The 17,804-nt window shown below is 49.6% G+C and overlaps 1 protein-coding gene across 1 annotated transcript in view; it reads right to left on the bottom strand.

Moving 5' to 3' along the window:
* Nucleotides 1-16,078, bottom strand: part of HDHD5 (haloacid dehalogenase like hydrolase domain containing 5) — a 29,193-nt gene extending 13,115 nt beyond the window's left edge. The window contains exons 1-3 of the mRNA XM_032963327.2: nucleotides 15,738-16,078; nucleotides 9,018-9,230; nucleotides 7,841-7,953 (exon numbers count right to left, since the gene is read on the bottom strand). Coding sequence (XP_032819218.1) covers nucleotides 7,841-7,953; nucleotides 9,018-9,230; nucleotides 15,738-15,833 — 422 coding nt within the window. The 5' untranslated portion in view covers nucleotides 15,834-16,078. The remainder of the gene's footprint in view (nucleotides 1-7,840; nucleotides 7,954-9,017; nucleotides 9,231-15,737) is intronic.
* Between the last annotated feature and the right edge of the window lie 1,726 nt (nucleotides 16,079-17,804).

Here is a 17,804-nt window from a genome sequence, read left to right as displayed (position 1 = left end):
CGGGCCCGTCTTACTCGATCGTAAATGTCCCGCGTTAACTCGCCATCACACCGACGTGCTGAAGTAGTAACCAAATGCAACGTTTTGTTCACGGGACAAACCTTACTAACTGTCTGTGCCGGGTGGTGGTGAGTTAACGACACGTTTATATTTACGCGATTCAACCCCAAAACCTTTATGATTAATATCACGGTCGCACTGCACGGCTCTCCCGTGTGTTGTCCGGGTCGTACCACGGTGCATTGTTCCGCGCGCTGTGCCGACGTTTCACTCCACGTGCTGGGGGACTACTCCAAGAACGAGTACAGAATTTCAGAGACGCTTTGGAAGCATCGAACATCGCTGTCGAACAACACGTAGTGACAACCGGAAAGCACATAGGAGAGCTAACGTCATGCTGTACTGCAGCAAATTGCTGCTCCTCCATACGACATCATCATCATTATCTGTGGCCTTGTCGTTATTGATTTCATAAAAATCAGTAAAACTCACCATTACCACTCTCCTTACCGCTTCCCTAATAACAACACCCGCCATTCGCCACTAAGTGGCGGTGACGTCACCACGGCACCGGTGGTTTTTCCAAAGCTCCAATCCCAGGTGGACAGTTGCAACCATCGCAAGACCCTGTGAGGTGGCTATAACTTTGGGGAAGCATTCAGCCAGCAGTGGATAGATCACAGCTGGCTGCTGCTGGGTGTGTCCCGATTTATTATCAGGAGTTTTCATATTCCCAGCCTCCCTACTTGTATCATGAACCTTTAACATGTAAGTAGATACTTTTATTCCTGAAACAATCATCACGATTATTTGTGTGCAGTCGAATTACTCAATCAGCAGTGGATTGACCATGGTCGATGATGAAATCTTGAAATTAACTCGTTGAATTTTTTTTTTATTTGACGTTTTGCACTGTATTAACATTAGCGGAATGTATCACTTGTGTATAATTGTGACCATAAAACATTTAATATTTACCAACAAAAGCCACAAGTCAAGATAGGAATTATCTCATGTTTTCAACTTTGGATTTATGACCAATATCCGATTCGGGTTTCTTTGTTCATATTTCCCATTATTATATTAACTATGCATTTTCTTGAGATCATGTGAATTGGTTATTTCGGTAATCACTCAGTTATTTCAATGCTAAATTCGCCTAGTTATTTCAATGCTAAATTCCCCTGTTTGATTTGTACTAGGTGCCTCGGTGAATGTATATGCTCTGACTTTAACACAGCTATTTCTGTGACCAGTTACAAGCTAATCACTGAGCTATTTCAATGCTAAATTCTATGCTAATTCCTTTGTCAAAGGGTGCCTCTGCGGATGTGTATACTTTAACTTAGCTATTTCAATGCTAAATTCTATGCTAATTCATTTGTCAAGGGGTGCCTTTGCGGATGTGTATGCTTTAACTTTAACATAGCCTTTTCTGTGACCAGTCACAAGCTAATCAGTCAGCTATTTCAATGCTAAATTCTATGCTAATTCCTTTGTCAAGGCGCTTTGTTTCTTCTCACACAGCTTAAAGGTCGCGATCTCAGCGTGGCTCTCTCACTCCAGCGCTGTCCTACCAGACAGTCTCGCCCCCTTCACCTGATGAAGGCCGCTTGTGTTGTGGCCGAAACGTCGTGAGAATTTTATTGTGTTATTTTATTTTATCAATTTATTATTTTATTCTCATTCTACGTGACTCTACCGAAAGAACCAAAGAAGATGAATCCTTGCAGTCACGAAAGCTTTAAACCGAAATATAAGGTGAATTGGCCAGGAGATGGCGGTCACAGTAATGGGTTGAATCGACCTGTTCAAACATTTGGTTATCATCTCCTCATAATAATATCGGCCACAATTAATCCACTGCTGGATGAAGGCTTCCTCAAGCCGGCTACTTGGCTCTCTTCCCCACATGGAGCCCAACACTCATTAACGGAATCTGTCAAACATCCCCACCGCAGGGCCTCCTGAAAAGGACCTCCGAGACTGGGTGAGGCTTACCGCACCAATTCCGCATTGTGCCCTTTAACAGCCAAACTGGCGCTCGTGGTGAGGGACTCACAACGATTCGGTTTGCCCCCGAAGCATTAACCATACAAACGGCGAGTTTATCTGGCTTGCTCGTACAAATCCCCCGATCCAAAAACCTAGATTACGAGGCGCCTTCAAGTCCCTGCATCGTGCGCCGAAGAGTTCACGCGAGACTAGGGCGGGTGCGAGTTCATCCGCGATGCTCAGCGAACCAGGAAGAGAATGGCATTCTCTCAAACGATTTATTTTAACTCAACATTTTTTTTAATTTTAATTACCAGGTAAGGCCCACCGAACTACGCGGCTCTTCAGCAGAAGTGACCCGGCCAGAAAAATGATCGCTCAACGAATCGGCTTCTCACGTGGACATTGAGAGCAGCCAAATACTCCAAACGCGTGATGTTGATTCTAATTGTGGAGGGGGAAAAAAAACGGAGGACCCGGACAGACAAACTTCAATTATACAGGTTGTGAGGGTTGGGATCAAACCCACGATACCCTGTACACCAGGCGATGTAGTTAACGTCTCGCCACCGTGGCGCTTACATTCAATCACTCTTGCCTCCCGCTCGGTTTCCTGTGGTGAACTGGATTAATCGCTGGGACAATTTGAATCTAAAAACTGTTGATCCACTGCCTTCCACCTCACTCAAGTCTTTATCTTGCTTCCATTATCAATTTGTGTTAATATTTTTCACTTGCAAATGTTTTCAGTTCACGCCGCTGCTGGCGGAAGGGCATCCAACTAGAGGGCGCGTTAGAGAGCCCCTCTACAGAGGTTATTTTGGCCTACTCTTCCGCTGGCCTGACGACTTGGAACACGTGGGATTACCCACACTTTACGCCACCATGCGCCACCTGCCTACATCAAAAAACATTTAAGTTGCTCCACGGGCATTTGACATGTTGCTGCTTTGCAAGTGCATGTTTTGTATTTGTCTTTGATACTTTTAATTATTGGAATCTCAAACTGGAAAGAAGTCTAAAATAAATATAACGGTTATCAGACACGTGACAAATCCAAACTCGACTGGAATCGTAATTGTAGCAGCTGCAAAGCTGTTTATGCTTTGTCACCATCACCACCATCTGTCCGCGCTCGCATATTTTTTTTCCCAATTATATTTAGCCAGACATCAAAGCCCTCCGACGTGCGTTACCTCCCCCCCGCCCCACCCTGTGCAAAGGGAGACCCAGGACGCATGCACAGGTTTTTATACTCGCGTCCGTCCTCTTGTGCAAGGAAATGCTATCCCACCCCCAAACCCGTTTCTTCTTTTGCAAGAAAAATGAAAACCCTCCACACCTGTAACAATTTTACCACTCCGTGTGCTTTCGCGGACGTGCCACACGGCTTCCCCAGCGGCGCGTTTTAAAGTTGTGCCGCGCGTTTTTTTCAGCGCGATGTCCGACGTTTTGCTACCCCCACCACCTCCCCCCCCACCCGTGTGCTGTGAACTACTGGATATCAGTGAAAAAGAGCTTTTATACCTCATCGCATTCCTCCAGTACAAAATAGATATTCTGATTTTGGATGCGAATTCAGTTCCATTTCACGTGCTCGGGAGCTTCTTGCGACGTGGAATTTCAGTTCCTCAAGAAGCTGCCCCCCCCCCCCCCCCTCCCACCGCGCACACACGGAATGAGAGGTTTGAACATCGTGCCGAACGGCACGCGGTACGACGCGAAAACACATCGGAGGGACCGCACGGTAACCCTGCAGCGATGCGAACGGCGATCGCGCTGCGTGCGCAAGGCAGCGCTTTCACCCGTGACGGAAAGCGACACATCCGCAGCGGCAGCATTCTAAAACGCAGCCGATGCAGACGTTGTTTAAGAGAGCGCACAATTCAAACGCACGAGTCACTGTGGAATGAAAAAGGTCCCCGCTAAATCGGGAGAAAAAAAAATTACTTTACGTGCTATCAAATTTCACCGAGCAATGCCAGAAAGGTCCATGAATAACCCGGCCTCGTAAATGCGCTAAGGCGGGCAACGGTGTCTTATCGGGGCGGGGGCGGGTGGGGAAACATGCAACGTTGCCCAAAACAGTGACAATTTAAATCACACTGCAAAGGCGATGGCCATCAGCACTCGCCGTCCCAAGCAAAACATAACCGCTCCACGTCGATTTGTCTGCGTTTGACCGGAGGCAGGGCAAGACGAGATAGAACAATCCATGCGGCAGCAGGGCAGAGCGCGACCGCGGCGTTTTAAACTGCCGACGTGCGGCGGACTGCTGGGAAGGGGGCGGGGGGCAGGACCTTTTGTACTCGCGCAGCCTGCTGCTGCTACTGCTGCTGCTGCTGCACCTGCAGTGAGAAATGCGACACCGGCATTCTCCCGAGGCCGAATCCCACGGCGTCGTCAGGATGTGACCGGGCACGTCGACGGCCCACAGCTCGTCGCGCGCTCCGCTCGTTCGTCCGACTGTGCGGGCCCGCACGTCTGGATGGCGATCTACGCCGCGTCCGCACTTGCGACCCTGGCTGACCTCTCGCTCAAAACTGACATCGCCTCCGTGTGTGGTCAGAGGGGGGCTCTGCCAAATTGACCCACACCCCCAACCCAACTCTGATTTTACTGTACCACCGGTGTATGCCAGAGTACACCACGTGTGTATGTGTAGGGCTGTTACACGAGGCCGAGTAGGAAGAATGTAGAACTACAGGAGCAATGCGGATGCTCGCTCGGCACTCGCACAGTTGCACCAGATTTGTTTGGCTGTCGTCACCTATGTTGGACTTCTTTCGCAGCGTACGCAGTCACCCATGGTAATCGGAGGTGCGGTCATAACCATCAGCTGTCATCTACCCAATTATGGATATATATGTCTCTCAGCGGGGACACAAGAGAATTCTGGCCACCACTTTCGTAGCGCAGCATTCGCACACCACTTCAAAATTAAACCCCCCCCCCCCCCCAAAAAAAATAAACGCTTAGTGGACAATAATTTTTGTCGCCGATTTCATTTAACAACAACAGAGAATGGCTTGACGACATAAGAGATTCGTGGCCGAGAGACGTGGCACTACCTGAGCATATTGGCACAAGACAGAGAGGAAAGTGTAAACAAATGACGCAATTTGCAGGAGACACTTATGGGCCATCTGCCCATGGATCGGGATGATGATGACGATGACGACGACGAAATTAACACCCATTCACGGGTCTCTACCGACAGCGGTTAGAGGGAGGATCGTCGCACCGGAGCCACGGCACTCCACTTAAGGTCACAGCACCGGGTCCCCCAGGTGGGGGCGGCTCGGCAAGCGTCGACCGGCTCAGACCGGTTTAACACAACGGCAGCGAACCGGCAAACCCCCACCGCTCACATCTTAATGCACGACGCAAGCGCCCCCCGACAGCCGACTCGGCCAAGCGGGTGCAGCACCTTTGAAATGTCATCACCGCCACCGTTTATCGTCGGCATCAGCCATGATCTATCCACTGCCGGACGAAGACCTCCCCAACCCGTCGCCCTCTCCAATGATCCAACATCTCTCACGATGCTACTAAACTAAACTGTAAACAATTTGTTACCAGGCCCACTGAGCTGGCTTTCACCACCTGAATGTGAAATTGTAAGTTAAATCGTGACTTAACGCTTTCGTGACTGCAGGAATTCACACTCTTTGGGTCTTTCGGTAAAGTCACGTAGATAGAAAAATAATAAAAATAATGATAGAAAACCACGACGTTTCGATCGCAACACAAGCAATCGTCTTCAGGTGAAAAAAATACAGCAGGCGGACTGCTGAGGCAGGAAGAAATATAGTGACAGAACTACTGATTGTAAGTTGTTGCTCTGCATCCAGATTAGGCATACAAAAGAAGAAAAATAACCAGAGTATGCATGGAGTGTTGGACAGTCACTTACACACGCCTGATGTGTTGCACCCCACCGCATTTGCCATTTGGTGGAGTCCCTGATTTCCCATTTACGGAGGAAATATTGCAGGCACGAACCTCTCCACGCTTCTCCGAGCACTTTCCAGCTTTTGTTCCATTTTCTCTATCATTGTTTCTGATCCATATGTCACAGCAGGTGATCGATATATATATAGACTAGCTTTACTACCCGGCTTTGCCCAGGACTTGGGATTCACCACGCCCGGCCGCCTTTGCCCCCCCAGTGGCGATGTTCACACACCACATCAGTTACTCGTTTGAGGCTGAGTCGACCTAGGGGAGACCCAGGACCGGTTCAAATAATCGTCACCGGTGTTGGCCGTGAGCGGGAATCGAACTTGGTTCGTAGCGCAGCTCGCTAACCGCTACACTACCACTCCCCCTACACACACACACACAGACACAAACACACACAGCGCACTAACCGCTACACTACCACTCCCCCCACACACACACACACTCACTCGCGCGCATCCATAGGTACACATAGACGCGCTTGCTGCAGACACACACAACCTTCAGGGTGCGTACGGCAGAAAACGACTGAAATAATAAAGCAATGCTGAGCGAAGAACGCCTTGGACCTGCAACACATTTGTATGGCACTGTACCCGCGGAGGGTTGGGGGGGGGGGGTGCGTGACATCAACAGGCACACTGCGTTACGCTTCCGCATACGGGTCACATGACAGAGATGTGACGTCACAGCTGACTTGCCATGGAAAATATATCCATTACTGCGCCCCCCCCCCAAAAAAAATATGCAAAAGTGTATTTTTATAATTTTTGCATGGTGTACAATCTGGAAAGTACCCACATGGCAAATTTCAAGTTTGTTGCATGTCGGGAAGTACACTAAACATTTTGAACAGACACACATAATCACAAATTTCCCTTTTATATATATAGATAAACCCTTTCGTCTTTTGACACGTCTGTTAATTTTCATTACGTGTATTGTGTTTCCTCATTTTAAAATAAATATTGAAGCAAAATGACGCAGGGTAATTGCGCAGCTACTTTTCAAAGTAGTTCGTTTTTCTTTGTTGTTTGTTTACACAAAATTGCCCCACTGTTGGTTGTTTTCCAACCACTGTTTTGGAGCAATCATCAGCCGGAATTTACCTGCTCATTTTCCCTTGCTGTTTATGGCATCGTGACCCCCAAATTGTGGAAATCTACTAAAATCGCAGAGAGGCTGCATCGATATGTTCCTAATGCACATGCGTTCTGTACTGAACTTGGCCCGATACTCCAAGGCACACATCCAACACTTTTGTGCACATGTACCGGCGGCGCAGTAAACGAGCCCCCAGTCAACCGTCGCTCAGAGGGAGGTCGCTACTTCTCCTCTGCTGCCCCCAAAAGTTTGGAACTCTCTTCCCCACCCCCCAGCCATCTGTTCTGTCGACTCCTCGTCTCTGTTCAAGTCCAGACTCAAGGCCTTCCTTCATTTCTTCATCTGCCTATGACTCACTTCCCCTTTCTCTCTACCAAACAAAATACGCCTACCTTTCCTGTACGGCGTTCTTGAAACATCGAGACACCGTGTATAAATCCGAATCGTGATTATTTTTGCACTGAATTTTCTCGCTGCTGTCGGCGTTTAATTGCCACGGGACTTCGGACTAACGGTTTGAAAGATCGGTCCAGTTTTGACGACACTGCTGTGCAAAAATCAGCAGCAAATTCCTCATGTTGCAACTCAGAATCAGGAGACCTGGCAAAGACGCACGACCGCAGGACATTACAGGTAGTCCCCGAAAATATCGTAAGTCGGACCATCATAAGTCGGGGACTACCTGTATATTCCCTTACAAAGAGGGGGTGGGGGGGGGTGGGGGGGGGGAGTGTGGGGTGGAGAGGGAGAACAGCGCATCGAGCCAGAGGGAGGATACTTTTTGGCAATGTCTTCCACGGGCCCCTGGCCTGACACGAGCACGTGCTTGTGGTGGTACTGCTCAAACATTCGCAAGGGACTGTGCGACAGCATCACCTGCTCCTGGGAGATCTGCACGCACGCACGCAACACAAGCGACACCAACGCACGCGTAGCACACCGTCAGAGACTACGATCCACGGTGACTGTGCAACTCATATTGTAATTACGATTGCAACGTCACCTAAAAATGCTTGTGCGGTTATGGTTATTATGATTGACCCCAAATCTAAATCAATATTAAATCGAGGAATCGATGCATCGTCACATTAACAATGGCGGGGGTAGGGTGGGGTGGGGCTCAACACCCCCCGACCCACACAGCCACCGAGCGATGGACTCCCTCGCACCAAACAGCCTCGTCACATTTACAATACTGGGCGAGACAGACGGACATATGGACGGACAGGTCAACGGACCAGCTGAATGACCCACCGAGCTAAACTAAACAATTTTTAATTTACCTGGTATGGTCCACCGAGCTGCATAGACCTGGCTATCATGAATGATAGCCCAACGAAGTGGCTTATCACATGTAAACTTACAGCAGCAAAATACTCTCAAAGCATCGTTGTAACTTGCTCACCCGCCCATACTGGACACATCTGTGAAAAAGAGCTTCATAGCTCATGGGATTCCTCCAGTCTAAGTAAAGATTCTGATTGTGATTCTCAACGTGGACTGTAAAACCGGAGGACCCGGAGCAAAAAATCCACACGACCACGGGCAGAGAGAACATGCCAACTCCAAATATACAGTCATCAGGGTCGGTATCGAACCCACAAATTCCTTGATACCCGGTGAGGTGGTAAGCCCTCTGCCGTTCCGAGACGACTGCAAGTTACAGCGTGGCCCGCGTTCACAGCTGAATCTCGAAACGCGCAAGCGGTTAGCGTTAATTTTATTTAGAGAGGCGTATCACCGTTGTTTTTAAAAAAGATCGCACTCAACCACAGGGAACCGTAGCGACACGACCGCACTCCACAAACTGTGCCACACGCCCTGTCGCGTGGCCTCGCGGGAGCTTCGGTAGCGATAAAGTTATTTATTTTTTTATTTTTCTTCCGATATCGGAAACAGGAAAGGGGTTAACGACTCGCCACCGCGGCAACCAACCCACAGCGCACGCAACGCACCGGCACTCCCAGCACATCCGAGAGCTGCGCCGCCTTCGCCTGCCGCAGGCAGTTGCCGGCGTTGGTGACGAACACAACGGGCACGCGCAGCGCACCACTCGCGTCCAGCAGCTTGCGGAAGGCGTCGCGAGCCGCGGGGATCGGCGTGCGGCCTCGCACGAGCACGCCGTCGATGTCGAAGAGCAGCCCGAACGAGGCAGACTGCGTCTTGCACTGCGGGCCGGAGAGAGACGGGGGAGAGGGGGGGGCCGCGATCGTTCAGCGACGGAGATGCCAAAGGGAGCATAAGAGGAGAGAGGTGTGTGTGTGTGTGTACTGAATGTTGAACTTCTTTCGCGCCGTGCGTAGCCAACCGTGCTAATCGGAGGTGCGGAGATTATTCGACGTTCCTGAACAAGCTGCCAGCATGTGGGGGCGAAACGTTGGACTTCGTGCCAAACAACACAGACACACATCGGGAGAGATTAAAATACAGCCAACTGTAAATTATCTGGAGAAATATGATGGGGTGGGGGGCCCTAACCCCCAACCCGTAGGAAGGAGTCATCTGCAATATACATAAACACAGATGGGATTAAAAAAACATGTAAGATAGGCAAAAAAAAAACCCTTTATTTATTGTTGACCCATTTAGAAAAGTAATAGCCGCTGATGATGATAATGAATGGAATAATCTCACCAGTAATGATTACTGCGGTCAATTATTCGTGCGTGACCCACACCCATGTAAATAGCCCCTGCCCTAAGTCACGGCACAAAAACGCCTTGCTTTGGCGTCAGTGCGAGGATGACAGTCGAAGACAAGCGATGCCTTGGGACACTAAACAGGCATGAATAATGCCTCAACGCCCAAACCCGAGGTTCTGTTGGCTGCATTCCAGCTGTAAGCACGGTTGGCACCTACGATGCGCATGGTTGGCTACGCACGGTGCGAAAGATGATCAACATACATACACACGTAAGTCAGCGGAGGAAACACAAGAAATAAAATTCCCATTTTATGTAAGTATTGCGGTTGTGTCGATTTCGATGATGATAACGACGTGGGAAGCTGCTTCCGAAATGGCTTAAAAAAAAAGTATTTTTTTATTTTCAACAGCACAGCTGCTGAGCACAACGGACCATAGGTCCAAAATGTCAGCAGCCTGCAATCGGCAGCAATTTCAAAAAATAATTTTAAAAAAACACACACACAAAAGTGAAGGGTGTGACACATCCCTTGAATCGAGCTAGGGGTTTTTTTATTGCAGGAGCTTGGGGAAAGGTGGCAGTTGGGGGGAGGGAATTCCAAGGTGTGAAGCAAGGGCACGGGACCCCCCTGGCGATCCGGGGACCACACTTTGAGAAGCACTGCTCCGAAGGGTTACGCAGATCACACCTGGTCACAAAAATTACCACCGTCACAATTCTGTTGCGGGACCGGTTCAGATATCACTCGCCATTGACGTTAGACGAGGCCAGGAGTCGAACTCAGGTCGCCGGGAACACGGCGCAGTGTGGGAACCTCCCTCCGCGCCACCGCTTCTCCACAGCTACCCGTTGCCAGCATACAACACAAGCGTGCCGTGTACACGGAGTGCTTGGAGGCGGTCCGTCTTGTGTGAGCTTACCGCACACGATCCGGGTCGGCCTGTCCTTTACGTAACACCGCGCTTCGGAGCCGCAGTGCCGTTCAATTGAGGGCATCTGCCAATGTCCAGTTCAGTCCGGGTCATCATTATATTATTAAACCGCAAGCGGCGTAGTCATCAAGTGTGCAGGCGGTGTTACTGCCCCGGGGCCCAGGGAGTGGGCAGTGAAGAGGAGGGGATAGAGGACAGGCGAGGCGGCCCCGTTTTCATTCCTTGCACCATCTTTGCTTGGTACAATTGGAACTTATATACGTTATCTATTTTCATATTTATTTTTGTGTGATTTGCTTTCCTTTCCTATACTTTGTAATCGGATCGTTTTTTGTATTATTTATTGTTGCAACATTATGACCTGCCCCTACTGGATATCTGTGTAAAAGAGCTCATCGGATTTATCCAGGATAAATAAAAGATCTGATTCTGACCAGGGCCCATGCCAACCACACTTGGCCACTGGGTTCGCATAAGTCCCGAAGCATCTGTGTCTCTGTGTACTGCTTAGATCAATTATTATACCAATTGAGTCCATTTACATTTGGTTAAAAAAAATATATACATTAAATAAAAATCAAAGCCTATTTTAAGCCACTGCTGAATGAAGGTCTCCCTGTACCGTGTCGGTCGTGTGATCATATATTCCACCGTAAATAATTATTTTTCTCTCAACTGGTTATTATATAATTCATTAATGACAGTACATTGTTAGTCCATTGAATCATTCATGTGAGCTCATTGCACACAACCACCCATAGGCAAAAAATGTATCGATTCTCTCACACGCCTTAATTTGCACACAGTAATAAGTGGACTACACGGGCACCATCCCTTTGGTAGCAAGGGCCCTGTGTGCCTCTATTCGAAACATGCTTATATCAAGTGTCCTTGTATCCAGCTTCTACTCGATCGGGAGCGTCAAAATCCATGTAGTGATGATTCCAGTGCAATGTTAACAATCGTGCCCTTCGTGCATCATCTTTGCTTGCGACAATTGTGGATTGTGTCACCCAGGAAGATGCAATACTACAGCATAGCAAGTTTAATGAACAGGCTCGTCGCACGTGGATATACTAAACAACTTAATACAACATTATGAGACCTCCTTTGCCAGTAGCAAGATATAGTAATAAGTTTTTACCCTTTTATCTGGCACCAAAACTGACACCATTATGCAAGGGATCATGTTTGCAATAACCACAACACAAGCAGTCAAAATGCAAACAAAAAGAGACAACTCTGGTAATGATATGCACTGTCCTTGAAGTTGATTGGTCCACACCCGAGACGGCTTTTCTTAGAGCCTAGTCTCCACTGGTGTTGGACCAGATGACGCCAAAAGGCATACAACTCAAACAACAGCGCACTATCAGAGTACTGAGAGCTCGGGGCAAGCATTTACATTATGACACCTCCTTTGCCAGTAGCAAAATATAGTAATAAGTTTTTACCCTTTTATCTGGCACCAAAACTGACACCTTTATACGAGGGATCATGTTTGCAATAACCACAACACAAGCAGTCAAAATGCTTACACGTTTGACAGCGTTATGTAACGCTGCCTTATGTAAGACTACTCGTTGTACAAGGGATCGTATAAATCCGCCCTTATCTTTATCCTCACCTGCTCAGTTTTGGCCAAATCCGCAATGTTAACGCTGTCAGCAAATACGCTGTCACATGCCATTAACAATAAATTATATATATTTAAACAATTTAAAAGTTAATTATTTAATTTCACATTCGGGTTATAATTGCATTGCTGTGAATAAATGCGTTAAATATGCAGTGCGATATGTTAATCATACTGCATACTGTTTTTAATAGTATGCAGTACGATTAACCTATTGGCTCAGGAAATCCTCACTGCATTGGAATGTTTGGCTAATTCCTTTTCTCAGAAGTGATTTGGGAGATACATTCTATGCGCGAATACCTTAAGAGCACACGTGCAAATGAACACACATGACACTGCAATGTGTACGGAATCTGCCCATGACCAAATCACCCAGAAGGCAATCCACCCAGTCACATCTCAGAGGTTAAGAAAGCTTGACCCTGAACAGTGTTTGGATGGGCGACTACCATTCCTGGTTGGGGGTTGACTCAGCCCATAATCCCTCCAGGGTAGATAAAATCAGTACCACGTTGGGGGGGGGGGAGTCAACAGTGGTTGTCCTAAGGATAAACTCACGCCTGCCATAGGAATGTGGAATTTCCACCAATGGATCAGGGCTGTAAAAAGAGGAGATAAGCAGGAAATCACTGACTGTTTCATTCTTCAGTTTTTTTCCCAATTACGACACCAACCAATGCGTCATTGTGGACAAAATCAATAAACACCATCGTGGGCCGGCAGCGACCAGGGTGATGAAGTATGGTTAAAAAAAAAAACCGTTAAATAACTCTCAAGACCCGCAACAATCGTGGGTGAGGAGGCCCCCTCCCCACCCGTCAGTGGAGTGACAAACGAGCTTTGAGTTCATTTGATAACACGGATATTACTTTTTAAAAGCACCCTTCAGTCCGGACCAGTATTTATACCACTGGCTCGGACGCTGCTGCCAAGCCGACTGGCGCCCCGAACTCCCACCCCACCGGCCACCAGCCCCCACGGCTGTGAAATAAAACGTCAGAACCCGCTCCGAGACAGTTCTGCAAACCACGCAACTCGCACCCACCCGGGGAAGCTGGGCAAGTCCCAACGTTGTCACACGTGACCCCTGTCACGTCACAACGCAGGAACAATCAGAGGCCGCACCATGGAACTGCCACAACCCCCAGCCCTTAGTAACTGACCACGCGCGGTTCAGGTATTGGCGAGGACTTCATCCAGCAGTGGATAAGGTCATGGCATATTGATGACGATGGCGATGAGCATGATTGGGTTGTCCTGTGAAGCAGGGCCGTTGCCCGAAACGTCGCCGATTATATACGTCACTGGTGCTTGTGCACCACCGCCAATGCAGTAGGGCATCACCAGATAACGTCTTTACCGATTTGGTGGGTAGGTGGGTAGGAAGGTAGGCAGGTAGGTATGTGGAATGTTTGGTATGTATGTGGGATATGTGGTTAGTAGGTGTCTGTATAGGTAGACATGTGGGTATGCAAATAGGTAGGCAGATTGGTAGGTAGATATGTACGTACGTGGGTATTCCAATTTAGCAACTAGTGGGTAAATTAGTCGGTAAATACGCCCGTAATATACGTAGGTAAGTGAGCAGGTAGATGGTGCGTATGTGGGTAGACGGGTGGGTAGTAGGGACATTATGTGGGTGGATATATTGTTATACCAACAGGTAAGGAACATGAGTAGGTACTGTAGTTGGGGACGTGGAGGTAGGTGGGTGAACTGAGTATGCAGGTGGGTGAATAAGTAGCGTGTAGGTAGGTTGGCAGATAGTCAGGTGAACATGTAAGACAGGTGGGTGGGTGTGTGGGTAGGTGTGGCGTGTGGGTAGGTGTGGCGTGTGGGTAGGTGGGTGTGTGGGTGGGTGGGCGCGTGTGGGTGGGTGGGCGCGTGTGGGTGGGTGGGCGCGTGTGGGTGGGTGGGTCAACGAGTGGCTATGTATCCAGGCAGGTAAGCAAGCAGGTTGACTGGCAGGTCTGCAGATAGGTGAACAGGTAGTTAGGTGGAAATGTGGGTAGGCATTTGGGTATGTGGGTTGGGAAGTGGATGTGGGTATGTAGGTAGGGGGGGGGGGGGTATGTAGGTGGGGGGGGGGGGGTATGTAGGTAGGGGGGGGGTATGTAGGTAGGGGGGTGGGTATGTAGGTAGGAGGGGGGGTATGTAGGTAGGAGGGGGGGTATGTAGGTAGGAGGGGGGGTATGTAGGTAGGAGGGGGGGGTATGTAGGTAGGAGGGGGGGGTATGTAGGTAGGAGGGGGGGTATGTAGGTAGGAGGGGGGGTATGTAGGTAGGAGGGGGGGTATGTAGGTAGGGGGGGTGGGTATGTAGGTAGGAGGGGGGGTATGTAGGTAGGGGGGGTGGGTATGTAGGTAGGAGGGGGGGTATGTAGGTAGGAGGGGGGGTATGTAGGTAGGAGGGGGGGTATGTAGGTAGGGGGGGGGTCATAGGTAGGGGGGGTCATAGGTAGCGGGGGTCATAGGTAGGGGGGGTCATAGGTAGGGGGGGTCATAGGTAGGGGGGGGTCATAGGTAGGGGGGGTCATAGGTAGGGGGGGTCATAGGTAGGGGGGGTCATAGGTAGGGGGGGGTCATAGGTAGGGGGGGTCATAGGTAGGGGGGGGTCATAGGTAGGGGGGGTCATAGGCAGGGGGGGGGGGTCATAGGTAGGGGGGGTCATAGGTAGGGGGGGGGTCATAGGTAGGGGGGGTCATAGGTAGGGGGGGTCATAGGTAGGGGGTGTCATAGGTAGGCGGGGGTCATAGGTAGGGGGGGTCATAGGTAGGGGGGGTCATAGGTAGGGGGGGTCATAGGCAGGGGGGGGTCATAGGTAGGGGGGGTCATAGGTAGGGGGGGTCATAGGTAGGGGGGGTCATAGGTAGGGGGGGTCATAGGTAGGGGGGGGTCATAGGTAGGGGGGGTCATAGGCAGGGGGGGGGGGTCATAGGTAGGGGGGGTCATAGGTAGCGGGGGTCATAGGTAGGGGGGGGTCATAGGTAGGGGGGGTCATAGGTAGGGGGGGTCATAGGTAGGGGGGGTCATAGGTACGTTCATGAGTTGGCGGATAGGTAAGTAACAACGTTGGTCGACAGGTAAAAGGCAAAACAACAAAGCCGCCATTCGCCACTAAGTGCCGGCGACGTGGACACGGCGGAGCCTGTGCCAGGCTAGGTGCACCTGGAGGCCACCACGTTCAGTGTTGGAAGGCTCGCCGACGGCAGGAGGTCACGGCAACCGTGGCACACAGGTGGACAAGAGAGACAGACGAGTAAGCCGACGGAGACGAGAGAGGTAACCGGAGAGAGAGAGAGACACGCTAACACGGGCAGGGCAGGCACGACAGGCAAGAGACCGGGAAACCCGCGGTACGCCTGGGGGTGCCGGGCGCAACGAGGCGGGCAAGGGGTGGGGGAGGCCGGCAAGGGGTGGGGGAGGCCGGCACAGCGAGTCGGGCACGCGGCGCCTCTCACCCGGACAGAGGCCGTCGCTTGAACTCCTCCGCTCGCCGGCGGCTGAAGGAGCAGCAGCCCCGTCGCGCTCCGCCACAGCCTGCCGAGGTGCCGCATGGCTACCGGCCGCGTGATTTACAACGCAAACCACACACGCGCACAGACACGCACACACACACACAAAATCAACGGCCGAGTTGAGTTCCGAGCGGTGGAGGAGGAGAGGCGGAAGACCAGCGTCGTGGTTGCCTTTGACAGCCCGGCTGGGCGGTGGCGGTAGCGGCGACGGCGTCGTGGAGCGACCTCGCACGGAGCCTCGCGTCTCGTAGTGAGCGGACGCTGCCGTTACCCCTGGGGACCCCTCCGGGAAGCCCCGCCCCCACCCCCGCACACCTCCCCTACCATTGGTCGAGAACGCTGGTGTGTTAGAGCCGCGCCGACCAATGGGGGGCCGCGTTTGTTGTTGTGCGCCTGGAGGCGTTGGCCTGCGATGGAGCGCCATTGGCTGCCGAGGCCGCGTGCGTGTGTGCGTGGGTGGGAGGGGTTTTGGTTCGTTCCGTGTTTGAGTGAATGAATGAATTCGTGCAGGAATGACTCACGTACTATATTTAACGAGGCTGAAAAGACGCGTTGTACAGACCAGGATTTTTTTTATGAAAATCAATGAATTCATGCATTAGGGGCCGTCCATAAATGACGTCACGCGATTTTGGACGATTTTTGACCTCCCCCCCCCCTCGTCACACGGAGTCACAAAAAGTCAGACCCCCCCCCCTCAAATATGACGTCACAAAGCTCTGCTCCCCGCCCCCCAAAAAAATATAAAACATGCTTCAAATCGCTCTAAACTATTGTCATTGTAGTGCGTATTTAATGTGGCGCTGCACTCTGATGTTGTAGGAGAAAACATTTATTAAAAAGTCTATTTCATTAAGTAGAACGTGTTGTCTATATTTATTTAAAGTTGCGAATTTTGATGTGACGTCCCATTTCTCCCCCCCCCCCCCCCTCGTCACACATCGTCACAAATGTCTGACCCCCCCCCCCTCGGTGCGTGACGTCATTTATGGACGGCCCCTTATATGCAGTACTTTATTTAGTCATACGAGAGAAAGCTCATTGTATAATATATAACAATCCTAATGGTATCTTGTAAAAGATTCTTTATATATTTTTTAGAAAAAGGTATTAAATTAATGAATTCATAATATCCTTTATATAACAAGCCTAATGGTATATTGTAAAAGATTATTTGTATTTCTTTAGAAAAAGGTATTAAATAATGAATTAATCATATCCTTTATATAACAAAGGTCGCATACAGTCCGTTGTAATTTAAAATCAGGCGATTTAGAATAAATGACTGGGTGTGTTGCTTTCAAGGCAGAGCCGAGTCACGTTAACAGGATGCAGGGGAGTGTACAATTGTCATATACTGTTTGGTCAATCGACAGTACAGTACTCTATACATATATGAATACATATTATAGTAGGCGAATAATAACAATCTGTGTAGTATTTGACATAAATATGAAGTGTAAGTACTTTTGTGAACGCTCTACGAGATATACGTAGTATGGTTTAATAACACTGCAATATTCATATTGACAAAGCAATAAGTCAAATGCCCATTCTCTCTTACAAGTAAAACTGGGTTTGCACAAGGAATGAAGCCAACATTACAAAATAACATTACTAATAATGACGATATATTCACAATCATTTTGAAACCCGGTCTTGAACCCGTACTAAACCTGAGTTCGATTCCTGGTCGTGGCTTAGCATCAGTGGCGTGTGATATCAAAACTGGTCCCGGCCAGCCACTGCACCAACCCGCACTCACCTTTGTGGTGAAGTATGGCCAACGTTTGCTGTCCCCCCCCCCCGCACCTCCGATTAGCACGTTTGGCTATGTACGGTGGGAAAGAAGTTCAACATAAATAAAAACAACCCCCCCCCATGACTGACACTCTTCGGAGAAGCCTTCATCCAGCAGTGGATCAACGATGGGCTTTGAATTATTTAACTGTTTTAACAATAATATACTGTCATGTATTTATCGAGCAAAGTGTCACAGAGGCCCACGAC

The sequence above is a fragment of the Petromyzon marinus genome, chromosome 30 (assembly GCF_048934315.1).
Source record: "Petromyzon marinus isolate PM22_M1 ecotype Great Lakes invasive population chromosome 30, UKy_Petmar_22M1.pri1.0, whole genome shotgun sequence".
NCBI lineage: Eukaryota > Metazoa > Chordata > Hyperoartia > Petromyzontiformes > Petromyzontidae > Petromyzon > Petromyzon marinus.
The sequence above is the reverse complement of the archived record's forward strand: the minus strand, read 5'-3'. Positions and strand labels throughout refer to the sequence as shown.